The 21,264-nt window shown below is 42.3% G+C and overlaps 1 protein-coding gene across 2 annotated transcripts in view; it reads right to left on the minus strand.

Moving 5' to 3' along the window:
- NUDT3 (nudix hydrolase 3) overlaps positions 1-20,749 on the minus strand; it is a 47,139-nt gene extending 26,390 nt beyond the window's left edge. For both annotated transcript variants that reach the window (XR_014790628.1, XM_084853018.1), the window contains exon 1: positions 20,315-20,749. Coding sequence is in view for 1 of the 2 variants with exons in the window: in XM_084853018.1 (XP_084709144.1) it covers positions 20,315-20,413 (99 nt within the window). In the remaining variant the exon portion in view is untranslated. The remainder of the gene's footprint in view (positions 1-20,314) is intronic.
- Positions 20,750-21,264: the final 515 nt, after the last annotated feature.

Consider the following 21,264-nt stretch of genomic DNA (forward strand, 5'->3'; position numbering starts at 1 on the left):
TCTTGCCTACACACATGGCAGGTGAAAAGAAGCAGTTTGGGAAAGTGAGATACTATTTACCTTGCTACTCTGTGTTAATCTGCAAATGGAATAACTCTCCCACTCCTATTAAGCATAACTTTTTCTTCCCAGATCAGTTTGCTTCCTGTAAGTTATCCATTAAACAAAAGTGCTGCTACCACCACTACTCCACTCTTTACTCTGCTCTCAGAGAGGCTCTCCTGGCACCTACGTTGTGCTCTTTTCGGCGTCAGGTGAAAACCTTATTTTCCCAGGAACGTTGATTTAAATCTGTTACTGTACCTTAAATCTTTGCACCGCTGCTAGGTTTTATTTTGGTTTTTGTTTTATACTGTGATTTAAACTTTTATTTTGTATTTTATCATGTTGTATTTTATTATTTTAATTGCTGTGAACTGTCCAAAGAGCTTCAGCTATTGGGCGGCATAGAAATGTAATTAATATTCTGCCCCATTCATCCCTCCCTTTTACATTCTATTTGTGACATAAATACTGAACTAGTTTCACCCAGCACAAGCAATAAACTACAACGGTTCTCCTCTCCCCTGCACACTGGCTGCCTTGCTCAATTCATCACCAGGGAAAGATTCTGCAAAGAACCTCTAATGCTCCTAGCTGTGATCTACTCAGTCTCCATTCATGCATGTACGCTCTACTCACAGTTGCGTTTTACAGTCTATCTTACCACAAATACTTTAGATTAATGTATGCATGATGCACCACAGGTACTTCCACCAATCTAGAATCCACAGAAAGTTATTTCAATCCAAAACAGCAGAATTCCCAATCTACTTCAAATTCCAGTTTAGCTAATTCAGTGACAACCCTACAAAAGAGCAGAAAAATTGCCTCAATATCTACAGTAATTTGGTAGCTATGACCCCATTTATAAGCATTTATAATGCTTCACAAAGGTCAATGGGGTAGACCACGTTGCAGCCTTGCATAGGTCCTTCAGAGCTACCCCTCTCCCAAAGGCTGCTGACATTGCCATAGCTCTTGTTGAATGTGCTTGGATTCAATGCAAAGGCTTTTGACCAAGGAGCTGGTATGACAGTTTGATGGTCTGAACAATCCAAGCAGCCAGCCTCTGGGGTGACACAGATAGTCCCTTGTTAGTTCCAGCACAGCACACAAATAACTTTTTCGATTTCCAAAACAATTCAGTCCTAGCTTTGTAAAAATCGAAAGCCCTTCAGATATCGGGATTGTGCAGCTGGATGTCTCTCCAGATCTCCAAATGGTGATTGGAAAAAAGCTGGTAGCACAATGGACTCATTAACATGAAATTCCAAAAGCACTTTTGGAATAAATGCGGAGTCTGGGCAAAGGACAGCTTTGTCTTTGTGAAAAATTGTAAATGGGGCATCAATACGGACAGCACACAGTTCATATGCTCTCCTAGATGACGTGATAGTCACTAGGAAAGCCACTTTCCATGACAGTAAATGGAAGTCAATAGTAGCCAGAGGCTCAAAAGGTTTTGACGTCAAAGCCTGGAACACAAGTGAAAGATTCCACTGTGGAGCTAAGTCCTCCAGGCAGGACCAAGTTCTGCAACCCACACAAAAATTGGTTGGTGACAGGGTAGGTGAATACTGAAAATCCCTGCACCTGTCCCCTCATAACTGATACAGCTGCAGCATAAACCTTAATAGAGGAATACTTAAGACTTTCTCAAATAAATGATGAACAACAGAATATCTGAGATTGAACTAGAAAAAGGACAAAAACCCTTAGAAATAGCAAAATCTTCATTGTACATTTACTACGATACAACCATCAGGTAGCTGGCTTCCTTGCGGCATCCAACACCCACTGTACCTGTGACAATAGGGACCTTTAGTCCCCCTCTATCGAATCCTCCATGCTGTCAACTTCCGGGTGCCCAGGTCCAGATGCCAGATCCATCCTCGATTAGATTCTGCAGGAGCGGAAGATGAAGTAAATTTCCCTTGGCCATGTCGAACAGAATCGTGAACCGCGGTTTTCTCAGTCACCATGGTGCAACCAACAGATAGTTGGTCTTCTCTGCCTTGATCTTTGCAATCACTTTTGGTAGCAGAGGAAATGGAGGAAACAGATAGAACAATGCTCTGCTCCACTGAAGGAAAAAGGCGTCTCCCAACAACAGGAGACGTACTCCTGCTCTCAATCATAACATCTTGCAAACCGCATTTCATGGGTTTGCAAACAAGTCCACAGATGGCCGACTCTACCATTGAAATAGGTGACATAGGATGAGTGGAGACATTTCCCATTCATGGGATACTCAGTAAGTTTGACTGAGGAAATCTGCTCAGTGTTGTCTACTCCAATTATATGAATTGCTGTCAGGCAGATGCCTCTCAGGACAACCCAATCATAGATCTTGGGTGTGAGACCCATCAGTTTGAACAAATGGGTACCTCCTTGCTTGTTCAGGTGCCAAAGAACAGAAGTGTTGTCTGTCAGAATTTTGACATGTCTGCCCCGTAGATAGGTCACAAAGGCCCTTAAGGCTTTCCATACTGCCAGTAACTCCAGAAAATTGATGTGAGCCTGTCTTTCTGCTTTTGACCATCAACCTTGGATTCACAATGGTCCACAATGGGCTCCCCAGCCAAGGAGAGAAGCATCTGCAATGAGGACTCAAGATGGAGATGGCTGTACAATCCTTGACTGAGATTGTTTGGATCCATCCACTAATGGAGAGAGGATGCAGTGCAGTCTGGAAGCTAGAGTCGGATTCGATGAGCTTCAAACTCATTGTGAAAAACTCAAATAAACCATTTCTGTAAGGGTCTCATTCTCAGATGTGCCCACTCCACTACCAACGCAGTTGCTGCCATGTGTCCTAAGAGACACTGGATAGTATGAGCCAAGGCATGTCGATCTTAGTATAGAGCGCTCGCCAAGGTGATTAAATGATCCAAGTGCTTTTGAGGAAAATATGCGTGACCTGTCTTCATGTCCAGTACCTCTCTAGTTAAAGATATAACCTGCGTGGGAGACAAAATTGACTCCTCATCATTGAGACAGAGACCCAGAGTTTCTAGAAGATTCGGGACATCTACGATGGCACAATCCAGGGGCTTCTTGGAAGGACCAACTAGGAGCCAGTCATCCAGATACTGGTGGACTTCAATACCCTTGACACAGAGGTGCGCACAGACTACTGCTATGCATTTCGTGAACACCCTTGGAGTGGTAGCTAGTCTGAAGGGTAGCACACTGGAACATGTTGGGTCCAGTCGCAAAACAAAGGAATCTCTGACATGCTTTCTCAATGGTGATGTGGAAATAAGTGTGTTTGAGATCCACTGCAGCAAACCAGACACCCTTCTGAAGGAGAGGGAGTGTCAGGATTCCTTTTGCCCCCATTGAACTTCAAATGCCAAATCAAACACAGACAAGAGGCTTCAATCTACGGCTTTTAATCCATTTCTTCAAAGGGCCATACAGATACAAATTCTCAGTGACACTCAGTCACTAGCGACTCCATCTCAAGATGTAACAGCTCCAATGGGGAAGTCATTCAGACAATTCCCACGGGAGGGAGGCCACTGAATTTGATCTTGTATCCTCAGTGGACAATCACCAGCACCCAAGAATCTGACCTTATTGCACGCCAGGCTGGCAGAAAGAAAGAGAGACAGTTGCCAAAAATCAGGATAGGAAGAGGTGGGATGACACTGAAAAGCTCCAAGTCAAAGACGTCATTTAGAAGTGTCTGCCTTCACGCAGGATTGACAAAACTTAGAGGAAGAGTACTGTTTCCTTTGTTGCTGCTGTTGTGGTTGGAACCAAGGGGCACGATCCGCAGATTGCCTTTGAAAATATGGCTGGTGCCTAAACCAATACCACAGTCTGTAAAACTGTGGTGGTGGTGGTTATCCAATACACATCTTTTTTGCTGTTGATCTTTCTTTTTGAACAGAGTCCATCTGATCATCCATTTTAGAATTAAATAATCCCTCTCCATAAAAAGGTAAGTCTTCAATCCTAGACTGGGCATCCAGTGTTAGTCCAGCCGAACAAAGCCAAGCATAAGATCACAAAGCCACAGAGCCTACATAGATTTTGCATTGCAATCAGCCTGATGACAGGCAGTATTGATTTGCTGATGTGAAAGTTTAACTGCTTCTGCCTGAAACATTCTGGCCAGCTCCCTCTGGTCTTCTGGAAGGTGTGTACACAAAGAATCCATCTTTCCCCACAAAAATAATTGATAATGTGACATCATGGCCTGATAGTTCACGAAGCCCTAAAGCCATGTAAGAGTAAAGCCTACATCCCATTAGATCAAGTCTGCATCCCTCCTTGTCAACTGGAGATGCATGAGATTTCTGGGACCAACCCTGAGCCGATTCAACTATTATTGAATTCGGATGAGGATGAGAAAAAAGAAAAGTGGCATCTTTTTCTTGAATCTTATACATTGACTCGAGATGCTTCAAGGGAGCCATCGAAGATGGAGTGTTCCGAGTCTGTTTCACAGTCTGGAGAAGAGTGGGAAGAAAAGGAATCACTACTGGTACTAATGCATCCGTACATACGACATCAAACACTGGATCTTGTATGTGTTCTGTGGGTTGCTGCACATCTATTCCTAGAGACTGCACCATCCGTAGCACCTGCTCTGAAAAAAGACCCATATCCTCTGAAGGGGAGGCTCTGTCTCGAGTACCCACAACCTCATCTGGAGATGAAATAGACAAAGATACAGAGGAATAGGGCAAGGAATCGGATTGATAATCCTCCACAGAACCCTGGAAGAGCTCCCTCTGATTTATTGTTTTCACTGGCTCACCTTGCTGTTGCACAGGAGGAGACAGCAGATGACAATCAGAAGGAGCCTGATCCACATAGCTTCAGGGTTTACCCACAAAAGACGACCGCGGAGGCACTGGAGGTGGTGGTAAAAATACATCCTGATCCAGTGGATGCAAGATTGAAGCCAAAGGACCAGTTCTGTACTGAGGAAAAGTCGCTCCTAAGTACCTGGTTTAATCATAGTACAGGTTGTAATCTTGATGCAGTCACCAATCATCACATTGGTAAGATCTCGGAGGTGGTATGGACCAAGCAGAGAGTCGATCCCAATCACCATGTCAATCAGAATACTCCTCTTCATGGTGTCTTAGTGGTGATCAGTACTGAGGGATGGAATTCAGAAGAGGAGGAGGGATCTCTGACCCCGGTGGAGTCTTTTTAATCTCCTTCCTCTTCTTTTTCTTCGGTACAGCTTCTGGCTTAGGCTTAGCGTGCTTTGCCTTTTTAGCAGTCTTTTTGGCCACAGTTAAAGCCAGTCAGTGACCTGGCATTGGAGGGTCTGTTCACCCCACCTCTGATGGTGATTGAGGGGAAGAATCTAAGGTAGGTTGAGGCATGTTGCTATGCCCTGGGACACCTGATTGAGGTTGAGACTTTCAGGTATCCACTGCTTCCAACACCCTTTTCCACAAGATAGCTTTCAATCTGTCTGGGACAGATTTCGCATTGCAATCAGCCCGATGACAGGCAGTATTGATTTGTTGATGCGAAAGTTTAACTGCTTCTGCCTGAAACATTCTGACCAGCTCCCTCTGGTCTTCCAGAGCGATTTGGAAGCGATTTTTATCCGCTTGTTTGGAGAAGGATTGGCAATGATGGCAAGTCTCTACAACGTGAGACTCTCTGAGGCAGAGAAGGCACAAAGAGTGTACATCAGAAGGAGGCAGCTTACCGCCACAGCAGACGCACTTTCCGAAGGGGGCCTTTAATGCCATAAGCCGAAAAAAATGATAAAAGAGAATAACTATACTTTTTTTTTAGTTAACAAGGAAAAACAAGAAAACAAGAAAAAACCTCAGCACTAACTCACACAAAAAATGCAGACGAAGTTCCCAAAGAGGCAGCTGTGATGGCGGTTGAAAAGGAACTGAAGAGATAGGCAGCAACCCGCTCAGACATGTGCAGTGGGATGGTGGGGGAGGGTTCCCACCAAAAACGTTCCTCAGCTATAGAAGTTTCCCAAATGGAGGCTCTGCATAGGCGCAGAGCCCATATGTGTGATGCACAGGACCACAAAGAAGAACTAATAAACAGTGACAGCAAAACTAAAGGTGCCCCAACAATCTTAGTGAAAGAGATTTGAACGCTGAAATAGATGAGTGGTTGTCAGCATATCATGCACATTTCTTTGGGATGCTAATATTAAACAGCATGTCAACAGTTTTCAGTACCTATTTTCTTCTTCTTAAACAAAGGGAAGTACATGCTATAGTCTTTAAATTTTTACAAGTATACAAATAAAAACAATTCTACATAATATAACTTCTAAAACACAGTAAGTGTGCTTTAACTTTTTCCCTCAAATATTTCAGATCAAATACTTGTGGTGCATTGGGACAAAAAATTAACATGGGGTCCTTTAAGCTTTTTTTTTTTTTTTTTACTACATGCAGGTGAAATAAACATGCAAATTAGATCTCTCTAGGGCAAGTGTGGGCAACATGTGGCCCTCCAGATGTTTTGGCTTATGGCTCTCAATAGCTCTAGCCTGCATAGCCAATTGTGAGGGATGAGGGGAATTGTAGGCCAAAACAAATGGAGAGCCACGAATTATCCACCCCTGCTCTAGGGCATTAGAACATTTTCTAATGCAAACTGAAAATATTCTTGCTCAAATGACCCTAACTTGTACTGGAAAAAATTCCAATACAAACTAAAAAAAATTCTATGCCAATGAACGTATGCATATTAACCTAATTAACATTGGAAATTTTTCCAAAACCCCCACATCACTGGTCAATATCAGTTTCCCAGGGTGATTTTCAAACAGAATGATTAAAACAATACAAGATAAAAATACAAAGACAATGTAAGCTTGTTTCTTGAGGAACTTTAGAAAGAATTAGACATATTCACAGAAGATGGATCAATTCATAGCTACTTGGGCCTGTAGCCCATGTTTTAGCTAGTAAATTCCTACTCACCACAGCCAGCTACCCACCCAGACTATGAAAGAATCTTCTCTCCTGCCCACCTTCTCTCTTATCTCACCTCCTTCATGCACTCATCTCTCCATCCCACTCTCTTCCACTCCTCTCTAATTCAAGGACTGTTTCACTGTACCAATACAATATGAATCAACTATTATAGTAACGAATATGGAGCCCCCATATTCAGGAGTATGATACTGAATATCAGCTATGGAGACAAAATAACATCTTTGTGACCTGTTTGTGTGCTCTGTATGGGTATCTGGATAAGCACTGTTGAAGGTAAGATTACTAGACTAGATGGACCTTTGGCCTGAGAGCAAGGTAGCACTTCAAGTTCACTGAATTATGGTTAGGGAGAACAACAGCCAGTTGACAAAGAACTAAAATCACTGATACGGCTTCTAAGCCACTGGAGTTTGATTTTAATTATTAGAAAGTGTAATCAGCTATCACCTATGTATACACTTTCCATACAACCCAGAAGGGCCAATGTTTTCCCTGCAGACCCACTTTCCCTGCAGACCTACACAAAAATACAATGGACAAAAAAACCCCGATTTTAACAGGGTAAAGGAGGAAAAGAAGAGACATAGAAGAGATCTAAAAGAGCCATGTGAAATTTCTTAAGAAGGGAAGGATAGAAGGTGTGGAGGCAAAGAGAGAGAAAGAAGAGGTGGAAAGGGAGATGAATAAACTAACTAAAGTAAATGCTAAATAAATAGATGGTGTTTAGGGGACGTAACGCAGCATTTTAAAAAAGAAAAAGACACTCAAATAATGAGACAAACAGTGATTAACTAGACAGTACTCCAGCCATTTTATGAGATATTAAGTGACATCATGAAATGTTTGTTACGCTATATAAAATTGTTTCATGTTTATGTAAAGTAACCATGCCTCCTTTATCTGCTAAGCAGGAAAAGGATTTGGAGAATTTATCAGAATTTAATTCTACTGTTTTCCCAGTCTCTAAGAAAATATAGCATACTGCTCTGAGCAAATAGACCAAAGCCCTCTCTTTTAACCATGTAGTTATTTGTATAGTAACTTCAGTTTTTGCCACTTCTTGGTTTAATCTCTGTAATGCACACACATACACACACACACACACACACAACATTTCAAGGAGAGAATGTGCATATGAGTGCTGGGAAATACAGGTGCATGTTCATAAGAGCTAAAAAATTGGTATCAAAATTCTATTACTATTAGACATTTGTTTAGCATCAGCAGCATGCGAGACAATCCTCTGGATTTATCAAATTTTCATATCCCGAGAAGATACTGTACACTCCACAGAGGACAGTGTTCCATAACATAAATGACACAGCCTTGAGAGGTGGAAGTGACTCAAGTTCAAAGATACAGTCCCAGGCCAACTACTCAAGTATCCATTCTCTTGTTCCATTCCAGATCTACACATCAGAAGATCCATAATTCATTCCTACTCTCAGCTCTGTCACTCACCATGAACTGCACTGGCTCTCAGTCTATGGCCTCTTCTGAGCATACTAATAGCATAGCATCCATATAATGGGGGAGACAGAAGCCTTTGTTCAATATTATTTTTTCCAAAGGAGAGTATTTCCTGGCAGGCATCTGCTGCTCAAAGAACTCTTCAGATTACAGCTCTCTAAGGAAACCTGCTGGCACAAGAAGCCTCCCTCATGTTGTTGGCTAAGAAAGAATGAAAGCTTGCAGCATAGGAAACCTTATTAAGATATCAAAATGTGACAAGCTTAAATGCTTTAAGGCCAGGAGGTCTGACACCAGCCTGCGTCCTAATCCACAAGTATATGGGGAACCCCTCCAATGACTCTTCAACCAAGAGGGCCACATAGCATAGTGATGAAACAAGAAAAACCAATGAGTATAGTAAATATTTTTCAAACATATGATCTTTCTCGAGGGAAACTACTGCGTAATTAAATTACGAAAACAATATTCTAAGCGTTATTTAGTCAAAGTAAGGGGCATGCTCCAGTTGAAGTATTTAAGTACCACTGATTTCAATTAGAGAGAGTTAAGTATGTTCTTAACACACCCACTTAAGTTAATGTTATTTAAATGTGATTAATTTTGCATATGTCATGCCCCAGAGAACTGGGCTAAACTGAAAAACTCCACTGAACAAAAATTCATATAGCACTTCTTCAAACCCTCTGAAAAGAAGTAGAGGCTTTCTACTGTGTATACAACTCCATTAGACTGCTCAACTGACTGTGTGAGGACATAACCAGGAATTGGATCCTAATACTCACTTCACTCCCATGACCTGTCAGCAAAGTGATCAAATAGCAGAAAAAGTGAAGGAGGGAGGAACCTCTAGCAAAGCTCAATAGCAAATGGCATAGATTTAGCAGAAATAAAAGGGCTCGTAGCTCTGAGGTCATATTTCTATTTGGTGAAAGAGGAAAGAAAGGGGTCCACACCCCTGGGAAAGTGGTAACAATAATCTGTTCGGTCCCTTCTAACAGTTTTACTTAACACGGTGGGAAAGGATCATGAATTCAGTTTATTCAGGCAGCTCGCCTTTAAACATTTTACACTGATGACCAATTTCATCACCACTCTTTTTTCCCTCCTTTTCTTAAAACTCACTGTGAGCTCAGGTATCTAGTACTATGGAAAGTAATCTGACGAACTGTCAAAAATAACAGCAGAAGGAAAAAGTGAAGAAAACTCTATGATCTGCTTCCCTCTGTTACGCCTTACAAGCAACTCTTTGTAAGTACTGTATACACAGAATGAGAAAGGGAGACAAAGGAACAGCTTTCCTGGGTTTTTTTTGAAAAAGAGCAGTCAAGTTGTGCCAAGATGTTCAGTCTGAATACTTAAACGCTGTGGAATTTGCTACAAAGTGAGGTGGTCCAAGTGATCTTCTATTCTCAGAAAACATATAGTATCTAATGGGAGCATGTCACTCTCTGGAAAAGTCCAAAGACCCTCAACATCCAAGGGTCTTAACATCTGGAGGCATTTTATTATGTGGCATTTTTTCCATCCCCACACAGGGACAGCATCTAAGAATCTAAAAACTTTTTTCTACTATAGAGATGTTTTTTGCTTGATGCATAAAAATAATGTGCCCACATCTGACACACACTCTCTCTCTCTCTCTCTATATATATATATAGTCAATTTTCCTAGTTGCCTGACAAAATTAATAATTGCTCTAATTGACCAACTGTAAACTGGAGCAGGATGTTATTCTTTCTGACTGTTAATGTGCCAGAAGTGACTAACATATGCCTGTATGAGTAGTGAAAACAGTAAACATGTTTGTTAAGGTAGTAAACTTTGTAAACTCATTTTCAAGGGCCAATTTGAAAATACTGAAAATGAAGCAAAACTTAAATGTTGCTGTACTGTGAGACTGTGGTATACCTTCACCAGAGATTTCCAAAATTAATGACACTTATTTTGCATTGTCTACATTAGAGAAGGGTACTACTTGTAATGAGAAGAATAGTGACTGTTACCCACATTAATAACAATTGAGAGCTCAACATTCACAAATATGACTTTCCCATCTAAACAACCACTGAAGGACTGCACAAGGAAAATAAAACTACAATTTTATATAAAGATAATTTAAGAGCAGCTGCTTGCTTCTGAATCTTTAAACTGTACTTTATATTTCAAAGGAACAATTAAAAGCATGATTCTAAGATCTGCAAGGGATTCCCATTTTTTGAATGATGGCATTTCCCCCTGTATACACAGAACATTCCCCAATTCATAAAAGAATAAGGGAAGCTCCTATGTACACGAGACTCCATCTATATTTTCTGTTTAAATCAGTAGCAGTGCAATCCTATGCATATCTACTCAGAAGTAACTACTACTGAGTTCAATGGGACTTACTCCCATGTACAATGGTATAGGATTGCAGCCTAAGGCAATTCATTTACAAAGGGATTCAATGTTTTGCTTAGTGAGTTTTAAGACTTAAATAAAAATGAAGAACTTAAAAGATACAGATGCACTGAAAAGAAGCAATTTACATAGGGCACTACAAGATTTAGGGCGCAATTCTATGGGGATAGGAGGCCGCCTCCAAACTCGGAGGCGACTGCCTATCCAATGCAGGGCAGGAGAAGCATGGAGGGGATCGTTCCCTCCATGCTTCTCCTGCCCTTCATTTGAGGCTAGTCAGCCGATTTCAGCTTTCTAGCTGCGGGACGGCGGAGCAGGGGAGGAGGCTGCCATACAACACATAGGATGTGTCGTACTGGCATTTCCGCCTTCCCCTCCCCGGAACGCCCCATTTTGGCTGCTCTGTACTCCTCTGCAGAGCGCAGGGCTGGGAAGGGAGGGGAAGGTCACTTCTCCAGGAACCGACCTTGGAGCATGGGCTCCAAGGTCAGTTCCCAGAAAACCAGATATCCTATGGCTGTCTAGCCTCTGACTAGCAGCCACAGGATTGCTCCCTTAACTAGTTATCTAAGAAATAACAAGCCACTGTTATTTCAAACTTTTAGGCCAATGAACTGAGACACAATCCAGACAAGACAGAGGCACTGTTAATGGGTGGATCATCAGACTGGTTAAGTGGAATTCAACCTCTTGGGGGGTGGTTGTACTCCCCCTAAAGGATCAAGTTCATAGTTTGGGGGTGCTCTTGGTTCCAACACTGTCACTAGAGGCACAGGTAGCCTCAGTGGCACAGAGCACCCTTTATCAGTTTAGGATGATAAACAAATTATGACCCTATCTGGACAGAGATAGTTTGGCTACAGTTACCCTTGCTCCGGTAACGTCTCGGTGGATTACTACAATGTGTTATATGTGGTCTGGAAACTTCAGATGGTCCAAAATAGGGCAGCGAGGATTGTTAACAGGGACTGTTCAATAAGATTATATTATACCAGTGCTCACCCTGTCTTCCAGTCTGTTTCCAAGCTTGATTAAAAGTGCTGGCATTAATGTTTAAACCCCTAAATGGCTTGGGGCCAGGTTACCTGAAGGACCATCTCCTCCCATATATCCCTGCCTGGACCCTAAGGTCATCTTCAGAGGCCCTCCTCTGGATGCCTCCACCAAATGAGGTGAGTGGCTACTAAAGAGAGGGTCTTTTTGGTGGTGGCACACCAGTTGAAATGCCCTATCCAGAGAGGCTCACCTAGCTCCTACATTGTGGCCTTTTCAGCACCAGGTGAAGAGCTTTTTATTTTCCCAGGCTTTTTAGTTCTTCAGTTTTGTTTTTAAGTGTGTGCTATGCTTTTAGATCTTTTGCTGCTGGTGGTTTTATTTTGTTTTGGACTTTTAAAGGTTTGATATGTTTTATCATGTATTTTAGGTTTTAATTTTAAGTAAATACATTTTCATCATCCTCTTTTACCATCATTTGAATAACTCCTAATTTTGAGAGATTCCTTAGAAAGATATTAGAAAGCTCTATCAGATCAAGCAACACTGACTGCCATGGTGCTTGATATAAACATATATATTTGGGAATTTGATATTCACTAAAAATACATTCCTTTTCAAAATCATAAACAGTGTATCTTACCTGAAAAATTGCCTAGCCAACATAACTAAAAAGAAAAGGATTTTCAAATCTTTATTTTAATTTTCCACGAAAATATAGGCTCAAGTATATTATTGCATTGTGGATAAAAGAAACTAATGGGTAGGAGCAATCTTAGCCCCCACAACCACTTGCTGGAGGAGTTAGGTTGAGACGGAGATCCCCCTCTTCCAATGGATCCATTAGGAACTGGATTCCATTTCCAGGTTGTATTTTATGCTCCCATTTCTATAGGAGACGCCTCTCACTGCTGCTCTCTGTATAACTATTAACAGGTGAGTAAGCAGGCTGGCAGAAGACAAATGGAAAGCTCTGACCCTTCTCTGTGCCCAGCATAGAAACCAAGAGGACTGCTAGAGAAGGAAAGCCCCTCTTCCACACCCAGCATGAAAATGCAGCTCTCCATCACCCCTTCCCAATTGCAGCAAGCTAGTCAATTGGGAGGGGATCCCGAGCTAGTAACTTTTGTGGGCTTATCTACAAGGCTATTCTAATGCATGTTTCAGTTGTGCATTCAACACTGAGTTCATTAAAAAAAAATACTAAAGAGATACCATAGTATTTCCCATTAAAATTTGGTAAGAATAAAATATCAATAATTTGTTGAACAAATTGACAGATACTCCTACTGTCCCCTGAAGATGTTACTACTTCCCCCTGAACCTTTTGAACTGGAAGATCCAACTTCTCATCCTCCTCGCATTTCTGCACTGGCTGTAACCTTCTTGGTTTCCTAGAGCCAGTGTAGTGTAGTGGTGAGAGTGACGGACTGGGAGCCGGGAGATCTGGGTTCTAGTCCCCACTTGGCCATGGAAGCTCACTGGGTGACTTTGGGCCAGTCACAGACTCTCAGCCCAACCTACCTCACAGGGTTGTTGTTGTGAGGATACAACGGTGAGGAGGAGGATAATGTAAGCCGCCTTGAGTTCCTTGCGAGAGGGAAAAAGGCGGGGTATAAATGCAATAAATAAATAAATAAACAAACAAACAAACAAAAGCTTTAGAATAAAATACATTTTTAGCTTCTATGTTTGAAGTAAACTTGAAGACATGCCAGAATATATCTTTAGGACTCACAATTCAGTAAGGTCATTCATAGGATTCCAAATTCACTGTCTCTCAAACAGCATGTTTTCTACAGCAATCACAATATTGTACATTTACAGCATAATCCTACGTACGCTTACTCAGAAGTAAATCCCACTGTGTTCAATAGAGCTTACTCCCTAGTTAGTGTGCTTAGAATTTCTGTCTTGGTGTCAGCAGCAGCATGATACTTAGTCACTAAAACATCTGCTATTGAAGTGCTGGCTGGTTCACTGCAGTTTTCCTGATTTTGCATGAGATCAATATATGAGATCAATACACACTACCATGGTTAAACTGCACTTTACTTATTTATAGAAGAATACAGATATGAACAAACTTATTTTAAGATCCCATACACTTTAAAGCCATACCTTCTGGGAAAACGAATATGTGCAAATTTGTTAGAATGCTCTATCTCACCTTAAAGATTCAGCGCTGAAAATACTTGAATTTGTCCCCCTTCCTAGCACACACTTCCTAGTTCCAAAATAAATAGATAGTAGGGAGTGTATTAGAATTTACCACTGCACTGTAATCTGCAAGTTATGTCAGCAACAGTTCTACTCAAAAACACAGGTAACTCCTTCCCCTCACACACCAGCTTTGGTGTGGATTCCTACCTTAATATCCTGGTTAGTACACATATATTAAACCAGAGTTCAGAGTTTTAAACAAAACAACAACTCTGGCCTGAAGCCAGCATCTCAGGTGAGAAGAAGGACAAGGGAATAGCATACAGGCCCAACGCTCATTCCATCTTCGTAAACATGGTTCATGAAGCCAGAAATGTTACATCCAAAAACCAGCCTACTGAAATCCAGCTTTACTGATACAAATGTGTTGAGCATACTAATAGACAAGTGTGTTATACAAATGCTGATCTGTATGCAGAAGGCATGCAGACTCTTGAAGGAATATAATTTCCCAATATACAGAAGCGCTAACCTCCAAATCATTGCGGCATCATACTAACTTCCTTCCTTTTTAACTGTATGGTAGTTTTATAAAAGAATCTGGTAAAGTAGAATCAGCTGATACATCAGCTGCACCCTTTCCTTAAAACTCAGACCAGCCACAACAGCCAGTTTGTTTGCATACTCAATTTATAGTGCTGTTCCTTACCTTTATAACTCTCAGATCTTGGCACCTCTGACCACCTCCTCCCATAAGTGCCTGTCCATGCACTCCATTCAATATCTGACGCCCTGCTCTGTGTGCCCCTGCCAACTGATATGTAGCAGCTATCCAGTAAGAACAGGGCCTTCTTGTAATGAATTTATCTGATTATTCTGTTTCTCTGTTTGTCTTCTGGCTTATCAGTTTGTAGTTTGATGTTTATTGTATTAATGATTTGCTCTCAGCCACTTTGAGTTCATTGAAAATACAATGGGAAATACATTTTTAAAATATTTTTAAAGCACTACTGACTTTTATTGACAAATAAAATAATGTACTTTTTAGTATGTATTAATTGTAAAGGTTATCCTACATTGTGATGTTGTGATTTTATTGTACTGCATTTGTTATCTGTTTTGTAATTTTAAATGTTTTGCAACACTTTGGAAACATACAACTGTGTACGGTAAGTAATATACAGATGATATACAGACAGTCATCCGGACAGCACAACTAGATGCTTCTTCATGCCATCAAAGCTGTATGCTATCAGATTTTATATATATTTAAGTGGAAAATTGCCCAAGAAGTCCAACACAGTCACATTTGACTTCAAAAGAGGAAACTTGTCCAAAATGAGGGAACTGGTAAAAAGGAAGTTAAAAGGGGGAGTCAAGAGGATTAAAACCCTTCAAAATGCTTGGCAATTACTCAAAGCTACAATAATAGAAGCCAGGCTAAAATGTATACCACAGGTTAGGAAAGGTAGCACCAAGTCCAAGAAGTCGCTGGCATGGTTAATGAGCAGGGTTAAGGGAGCAATTAGAGAAAAGAGAGCTTCCTTCAGAATGGAAGTCTTGTCCAAGTGAGAAAAACAAAAGGGAGCTCAAGCTTGCACAAAGGCGATGCAAGCAGACAATAAGAGATACAAAAAAGCATTCTGAAGAGCATATTGTTAATATTAAAGCCAACAATAAAGAATTATTTAAATATATCAGAAGCAGAAAACCAGCTAGGGAGGCAGTTGGACCACTGGATGACAATGGAGTTAAAGGAGTACTAAAGGAGGAGATTGCAGAGAAGCTGAATGAAATCTTTTCATCGGTCTTCACTACAGAAGATATAGGACAGATACCTGTGCCTGAACTGATGTTTGCAGGAAGGCAGGCTGAGGAACTGAGGCAAATAGTGGTGACAAAAGATGTTCTCAACCTTATTGATAAATTGAAAGCAAATAAGTCACCAGGCCCTGATGGTAGCCATCCTAGAGTTCTCAAAGAACTCAAATATGAAATTGCTGATCTTCTAACCAAAATATACAACATATCCCTAAGATCAGCCTCTATACCAGAGGACTGGAAGATGGACAATGTAACACCAATTTTCAAAAAGGGACCCGGGGGATCTGGGAAATTACAGGCCAGTTAGCTTAACATCTGTTCTGGGTAAATTTGTTGAAGGCATTATTAAAGATAAAATTAGTAAGCTTACAGAAGGACAAGCCCTGCTGAAAAAAGAATCAATACAGCTTCTGCAAAGGTAAGTCCTGTCTCACTAACATTTCAGAGTTCTTTGAGAGTGTCAATAAACATGTAGATAGGGGTGATCCAGTAGACACTGTTTACTTGGACTTCTAAAACAGAGCAACTGTGGTGTAAGGGTTAGAGTGTTGGGCTGGGAGCTGAGAGATCCAGGTTCTAGTCCCCACTCAGCCATGGAAGCTGGGTGAGTTTGGGCCAGTCACAGACTCTCAGCCCAACCTAGCTCACAGGAGGATAATTATGTACATTGCCTTGGGCTCCTTGGAGGAAAAAAGGTGGGCTATAAATGTAAAAATAAATAAAATAAATAAAATTAAAAAAGGCTTTTGACAAAGTCCCTCACCAAAGACTCCTGAGCAAACTTAGCAGTCATGGAATAAGAGGACAGGTGCTCTTATGGATCAGTAACTGGTTAAAGAACAGAAAGCAGAGAGTAGGAATAAATGGTAAATTCTCCCAATGGAGGGAAGTAAATAGTGGGGTCCTACAGGGATCTGTGTTAGAACCAATGTTTTTCAACCTGTTCATGAATGATCTGGAATTAGGAGTGAGCAGTGAAGTGGCTAAGTTTGCCGATGACACCAAATTATTTAGGGTGGTTAAAGCAAAAAGGGATTGTGAAGAACTCCAAAAGGATCTCTCCAAACTGGGAGAATCGGCATCTAAACGGCAAATGCGGTTCAATGTAAGCAAGTGTAAAGTGATGCACGTTGGGGCAAAAAATCCTAACTTCAAGTATAACCTGGTAAGATCTGAGCTAGCGGTACCGACCAAGAAAGAGCTCTTGGGGTTCTGGTGGACAGCTTGATGAAAATGTCAACCCAGTGTGTGGCCGCTGCAAAAAAGGGCTAACTCCATTTTAGGCATGAGAATAAAATTGCCAATATCATACTGCCCCTATACAAATCTACAGTGCGGCCACACTTGGAATACTGTGTACAGTTCTGGTCACCACACCTTAAAAAAGATATTGTCAAGCTGGAAAAAGTATAGAAAAGAGCAACTAAAATTATCAAGAGGCTAGCTAGAGCATCTCCCCTAGGAGAGAAGGTTACAACAGCTGGGATTGTTTAGCTTGGAAAAAAAGGAGGGTAAGGGGAGATATGACAGAGGTGTACAACATTATGCATGGTGTGGAGAATGTGGATAGGGGGACATTTTTCTCCCTCTCTCAAAATACTAGAACCCGGGATCATCAATGAAGCCGAATGGTGGGAGATTCAGGACAGATAAAAGAAAGTACACAGTGCAGTTAAACTATGGAATTTGCTCCCACAGGAAGTAGTGATGGCCACCAATTTGGATGGCTTTAAAAGGGGGTTAGACAAATTCCTGGAGGAGAAGGCTATCAATGGCTATTGGTCTTGATGGCTATGTGCTATCTCCAGTACCAGAAGCAGTGAGCCTATGTACATCAGTTGCTGGGGAACATGGGTGGGAGGCTGCTGCTGCGCTCGTTGTCCTGCTTGTGGGTTCCTGGTCGACAGCTGGTTGGCCACTGTGTGAACAGAATGCTGGACTAGATGGACCCTTGGTATGATCCAGCATGGCTCTTATGTTCTTAATTCACTTTCCTCTTGCTAACTATTCTCTTCCCATTCCTTCCATTTACAAATATAATGATAATGATCTAGGAAATAGTAAACGAAGCAATCAGAACAAACTGGATACAACTCTGGTGCCTTGTAAGCCATCTAGAGCCTCCAGCAACAAAGTCCAACTTACTCCCTGTGCCACTAAGACAATTTGCAGACAAAGTGCTGTCCTGAATCTCTGGCCTGCAGGTGGCCAGCAAGTGTACTGTAAACCTCAATGCAGCAGGATGAGGTGACTGGAGAAGCCAATAAGATCCAATATGGTCTATACAACTGAAGACTTTGGCCTAGGTCCTTAGTATGAGCTGCTACAGATTTCCCAGAAGCCTGAGTCTACTGTGATGTCGGCATTAACACACCCCAATATGACAGACATTTATTTGGGAATCCAACATAAATGGTACAGTGTAATAGATAGGACCCCCAGGAAGTCTTTACGTCTACTCTCACCTTAGTTATGAAGTCATTATGTGGCCAAAGGCAAACTGCTCTTTGTCAGCTACAATATGAGGATTACTATACTTGACCTACTTTAAGAAGTTATTGTAACTATTACCAAAATAGGAGTGTTGAAAGTCCTTCGCATACACTAACATAGTATATGTCCCATGTGTTATTTTAATCCCATTAGCTCCACAATCGTTATCAAAAATCTATTTTGGTTTGATCTGAAATGCAGTACTCCAAATATAAATTCTATACTAAAAAAGAACTATTTAAATTTACAAGTTTACTTCCTCTCACAGTGCATTAAAAAAATGGAGTCAGGTTAAACCAACCTAAACCAATCCCAGTTTCCTCTTACGCCCCTCTAATGGCAATTTCTGGCAAGTAACCAGTCCCTTTTATCCCAGTTTCTTTTTATAAATCCAGAATCAAATTTCTTTCTCCCATGTCATATGACGTGCTCAACTGAGCATGGCAGCAGTTGACCACTGCCAAATCCCATACCATACTATGCCACACCAGTTCATGTCACCATTCATTGTTGTAAATCTTTCATTCTGCACGCTTTCCTCATTTGGAAGAAGAGGAGTTATTTCCCATCAGTATGCTGAGCACTCTCATTTTCTTAATTATGCTTTGAAAAAACTATCACTACATTTAAGCAATTCTACAAACCCAGAGGTGATCTTGATCATTTTATGTTCCCTATTACTCTCGTACGAAAAACCTTATACTTGCTCTGTACCAGAGTATATTTTGCTTGCTCATGCTTCTGATTTTTAAGGAGTGATTACAAAAAGTTTGCTACCCATTATCAAATATTAGCTATACAGTGCCATCAATTCATATGGCACTTTACACAATTTTTAAACAGAAAAGGAGGGTCCCTCTCTAGCCCCTAAGAACTTGCATCCAAACAAACAATTTACTTATCACTCTTTAAGGCGCTACTACAGCTTGTATTTTAGCAATTGCAGCAGCAAACAAAATAGCCTTTGCTCTTTCAACCGTAATTTCTGGTGACTAGTACTTTGTGTACACCACTCCCCTTTGGGCTACAATCCCATGCGTGCACACACACTTACTTGGGGGTAAACCCCATTGAAAACTGCGGGTTTACTGCAGAGTAAACATATAAAGGAGTGCACAGCACACTTCCCACTTGTATGAGGCAAGTTAATAAAGTCCTGGTCAACACCGCTCCCTTCACCTCCTAGAAGTAAATAACTGTGCCACCTACCTTTATTTCTCTTAATTTTGATGCCTTTGAAAACTTTGGATCATATGTGTATATGTATTTATATAATACATGTAAGAATTCAATACTCCCCAAGCCACGTTCGTGTACTCAGTGACTTACTCTATGAGATTAATACTGCTTACAATGCATACATCAAAGAGAGAAAAAATGCGCACACAGTTCTCTAAACAAAGTAAAGAGCAGTTTCTCTTCTTTGAAACGTACTGACACCTCCCAGCACAAACGCTTTACAAACAGGAGACCGGCATTAATGAGGGGGTTGTAAGTAACTTCTCGCCTAGTAACAACCTCGTGTTCTCACACTACTAGCCAATAAGGAAGTCCCTCCATCACGCTCTCTTACTAACCGCAGCATGCATCCATAAGCGCTGTGAGGGGAAAAGAGAATGGCTAGCAAGCAAGAACGTATCAAAGGGGGCCCCATTCGTAAAAACTGCTTCCTGTTCACCACCCTACATACGAATTCTGCTAGAGTAGCAACCTCACAAGCTCCACCCCTCTCCTCATCCTCTGACCCTCTTTCAGCACCATTCAGCCGCCTCCCCCATCTCCCCTTCAAAGCCTCCGATTTGCCACACCTCCCCTCTCGCATGTCGAGTGTCCCATTACTAGCCCCCTTCGGCACTCCTCGCCTCTTCTTCTTCTTCACCCCCCTCCCCCTTCAGTAGCCTCCTTTCCTGCTCGCTCCTTCAGCCACCCCAACCCCGGTCAATCCCAGCCCAGCCCGTCTGCTTCTCACCAACCTCTTCCTCGCTCTCGTTGCGGAAGCAGAGGCAAGCCGCCCGTTTCTTGTATCCGTCCCCGTCGTAGGTGCGAGTCTGATTGGACTTGAGCTTCATCATCCTCCACTCGGGGGAAGGGGTGGGAAGACCCACCAGGGAGGCAGCAGCGGGATGAGCAGGGAAAAGGGTGTCGGCTCCGCGCAAGGGAAGGTCGGGGTCTCCCTGCCTAAGGGGGGCGGGGGACCCGCTATCCCGGAGAGCCTCTGCCTCACACACTGGCCGAAGGAGGGGAGACCCTCTCTCCAGCCGCTACTCGATACTAATACTGCCACCCTCCACCCGCCACTTCTTTCCCTCTCTCAGCTCTTCCCACGTCGGCACCGCAGCTGCTGCCAGCGCTCCGGCCACCGCCGCCAACGACGACGACCGCGACGCCATCTTGGGGCATGCTACGCCAACGGCGCAGAGGCAGCAGACGGAGAAAGGCGCTGGCTGGTACTTCTCCTCCAACAACTGCTGCGCAAGCAGCGTAACCGAGGATTGGGAATCACTCTCCACGCCGGACTCCCGTTACAGAGCGTCTCCCAGCGCGAAGCTTGCGCCCAGCCACCGGTGTGGAGAATAAAGGGGAGGGGCACCTTACGCGCTCCGCTGCCATCGCACACTTGCGCTATCTCCGTCCGCGAAAAACACACTGAGCCAGACGTCTGGCGCAGCGTTTTGTACATGGCTGCCGGCCTGACAGCGGCACTGCGTAAATTGCGCACCACGAGAGAAACAATGCCCATCTTGTGAGGAGAAGCAGCACGCCAAAAGCGTAGCAAAAGAGAAGTCTTGTAGCAGGCTTAAGCGTGAAAGAAAGAGGGGTGGGGGTGGGCGGCAAGGAAGGCTTCAGATAGGCTAAAGTAAGGGTGTCTCCTCTCTGTGGAGGTAGGAGAAATGGGAAAGTAGCATCTGCTCGTTAAGCCAAA

The sequence above is a fragment of the Heloderma suspectum genome, chromosome 4 (assembly GCF_057233095.1).
Source record: "Heloderma suspectum isolate Gila_16-S chromosome 4, 16-S_ref, whole genome shotgun sequence".
In the NCBI taxonomy this organism is placed as follows: domain Eukaryota; kingdom Metazoa; phylum Chordata; class Lepidosauria; order Squamata; family Helodermatidae; genus Heloderma; species Heloderma suspectum.